The 1,828-nt window shown below is 65.9% G+C and overlaps 2 protein-coding genes across 2 annotated transcripts; one reads left to right on the top strand and one right to left on the bottom strand.

The window, feature by feature from the left end:
* Nucleotides 1–7: 7 nt before the first annotated feature.
* Nucleotides 8–508, top strand: EMIHUDRAFT_124048 (hypothetical protein; the record flags this gene model as incomplete). The annotated part of the gene is made up of 1 exon (XM_005771020.1): nt 8–508. A coding segment is annotated over one exon (501 nt), but the record flags the coding sequence as incomplete, so codon positions are not given.
* A 734-nt stretch (nt 509–1,242) lies between these two features.
* On the bottom strand, nt 1,243–1,794 carry EMIHUDRAFT_255821 (hypothetical protein; the record flags this gene model as incomplete). The annotated part of the gene is made up of 3 exons (XM_005771019.1): nt 1,243–1,376; nt 1,452–1,625; nt 1,776–1,794. 3 exons carry the CDS (start codon nt 1,792–1,794, stop codon nt 1,243–1,245), a joined length of 327 nt encoding a protein of 108 aa, XP_005771076.1.
* Nucleotides 1,795–1,828: the final 34 nt, after the last annotated feature.

Below are 1,828 nucleotides of genomic sequence, written 5' to 3'. Positions count from 1 at the left end.
CATCAAGGTCTCGCTCGAATTCAAACCCACAGACGAGAACACGCGCTTCTTCGCCGTGCCGTCGACCGGCGCCGCGCTGCTGCTCGTCGAGGAGATCGACCGGCCCAACATGGGCCTCACGATCGACTTTGGCCACTGCCTCGCGGCGGGCGAGAACCCGGCGCAGAGCGCGGCGATGGTCGGCTCGCGGGGCAAGCTCTTCGGCATCCAGCTGAACGACGGCTACACGCGGCTCGGCGCCGAGGACGGCCTCATCCTGGGCTCGGTCCACCCGCACATGGCGCTCGAGTTCGTGCGCTGGCTGCAGAAGACCGACTTCAGCGGGCACGTCTACTTTGATACCTTCCCGCGCAACGAGGACCCCGTGCGCGAGGCCGAGTACAACATCCGCAAGTTCAAGCGCCTCTGGCGGCAGGCGAAGCAGCTGCAGCAGGCGGGCATCGACGAGCTGATGGCGCGGCAGGACGCGATGGCCGTGCTCGAGATGCTCGAGGCGCAGGGGATGTAGGCGTGCGCGTGGTTACAGGTTAGCAGGGTGACAGACAAGAGGTAAGAGGCGACATGCATACTTGCTCATGCTTGTACATGTCACGAACTAAAATCGCAAACCCTGTCAGCAGCCCACCTTCGGGTATTTTAGCTTAATGATAGAACACCTGGGTGCTTGGACGGCTGTCGTTCAAACGACGTCCACAGCGCCAATCAATTTGGCCCCAGCTCTTCGGCTCGCTCCGCTCGCTCGCTCGCCGGTGAGTTGGTTGGTTGCTGGCAGCACCCCAGCACCGGGGGTCGTGAGAGCTGTTGGTTGCCGCTCGTTCACAGCACTGTGCGGAACAAGGGTTGCAACCTTAACCCTAGTAGGTGGATAGTGTCGCTGTTTTCGAAAGGCGCTGACGGCCCGGCGCGTACCGCGCGACGCCCGGGCTACCCACCAGTGAAAGGCCTATACCAACCCTTCAAAATGACCTACTAACTTTGGTACACTCTCACTTTGATATTTCCCGCGGTGCACACTCAAAGTCCGGAAATCTCACAGACGCGCGCGTTTTGGCCGGCTACCCCATCGGGTCGCACGGAGACACGGGAAGGCTGCCGCAAGCCGCCTCCGGGTGCAGGGGCCCGACGCGGTAGGCGGGGGCAACAGCCCGGTAGCTGGCCGCGCCTCTCCGCCCCGCCCGTCGCCGCTGCACCCCTTGCCGCGGCCCTCGTCGCTGCTGCAGCGACGACAGCCGCGGCACGAGGTCAGAACGCGGCCTCGGAGAGCTCGAGCGAAGGCGCCGACGGTGGCGGCCGTGGTAGTGGTTGATGGTAGAAGGCTCCTGAGCCGTCGGGCACCACGCTCGACGTCGCCGAGGAGCCGCACCCGGCGCGAGCGCCTGCGCGTCGGCGGGTGCCACCGAAGGCGGGTGGGCAGCACCGGGCGGGGCGGCGGAGCTTCTCGAGGCGCGCACGTGCCCCGCGGGTCGTGCGCCGAGGCAGACGGCCGAAGAACCGGTGGAGTATCGCGCCCTCCTTCGCCGTGCCGCGTGTGCGCTGCGCCCGCTCGAGAGGCCGTCGAGAGCAGCGCGGCGCAGCCGATCCGGGCGATGAGCGTGCGCGGAACCGACCGGACCCGTCAATGTCCACTATGCGGGCATGGCCAGGCCGGCGCGGTTTGGTCTGGCGACCTACAGGGCGCGCACCGCGGTTGTGTCAACGCGAGATTCCGCGAGACCGCCTGTCTGACAGGTTATCCACCCACTAGGGTTAAAAAGTACATGTACATCCCCCGGCACGTGCAAACGACGCGGACATTCTTTTGCCCACCGGCGGTACCAGTAGCGCGCCG

The sequence above is a fragment of the Emiliania huxleyi genome (assembly GCF_000372725.1).
Source record: "Emiliania huxleyi CCMP1516 unplaced genomic scaffold EMIHUscaffold_3939, whole genome shotgun sequence".
Classification (NCBI taxonomy): Eukaryota; Haptophyta; order Isochrysidales; family Noelaerhabdaceae; genus Emiliania; species Emiliania huxleyi.
This window is presented reverse-complemented; position numbering and strand designations above follow the sequence as displayed.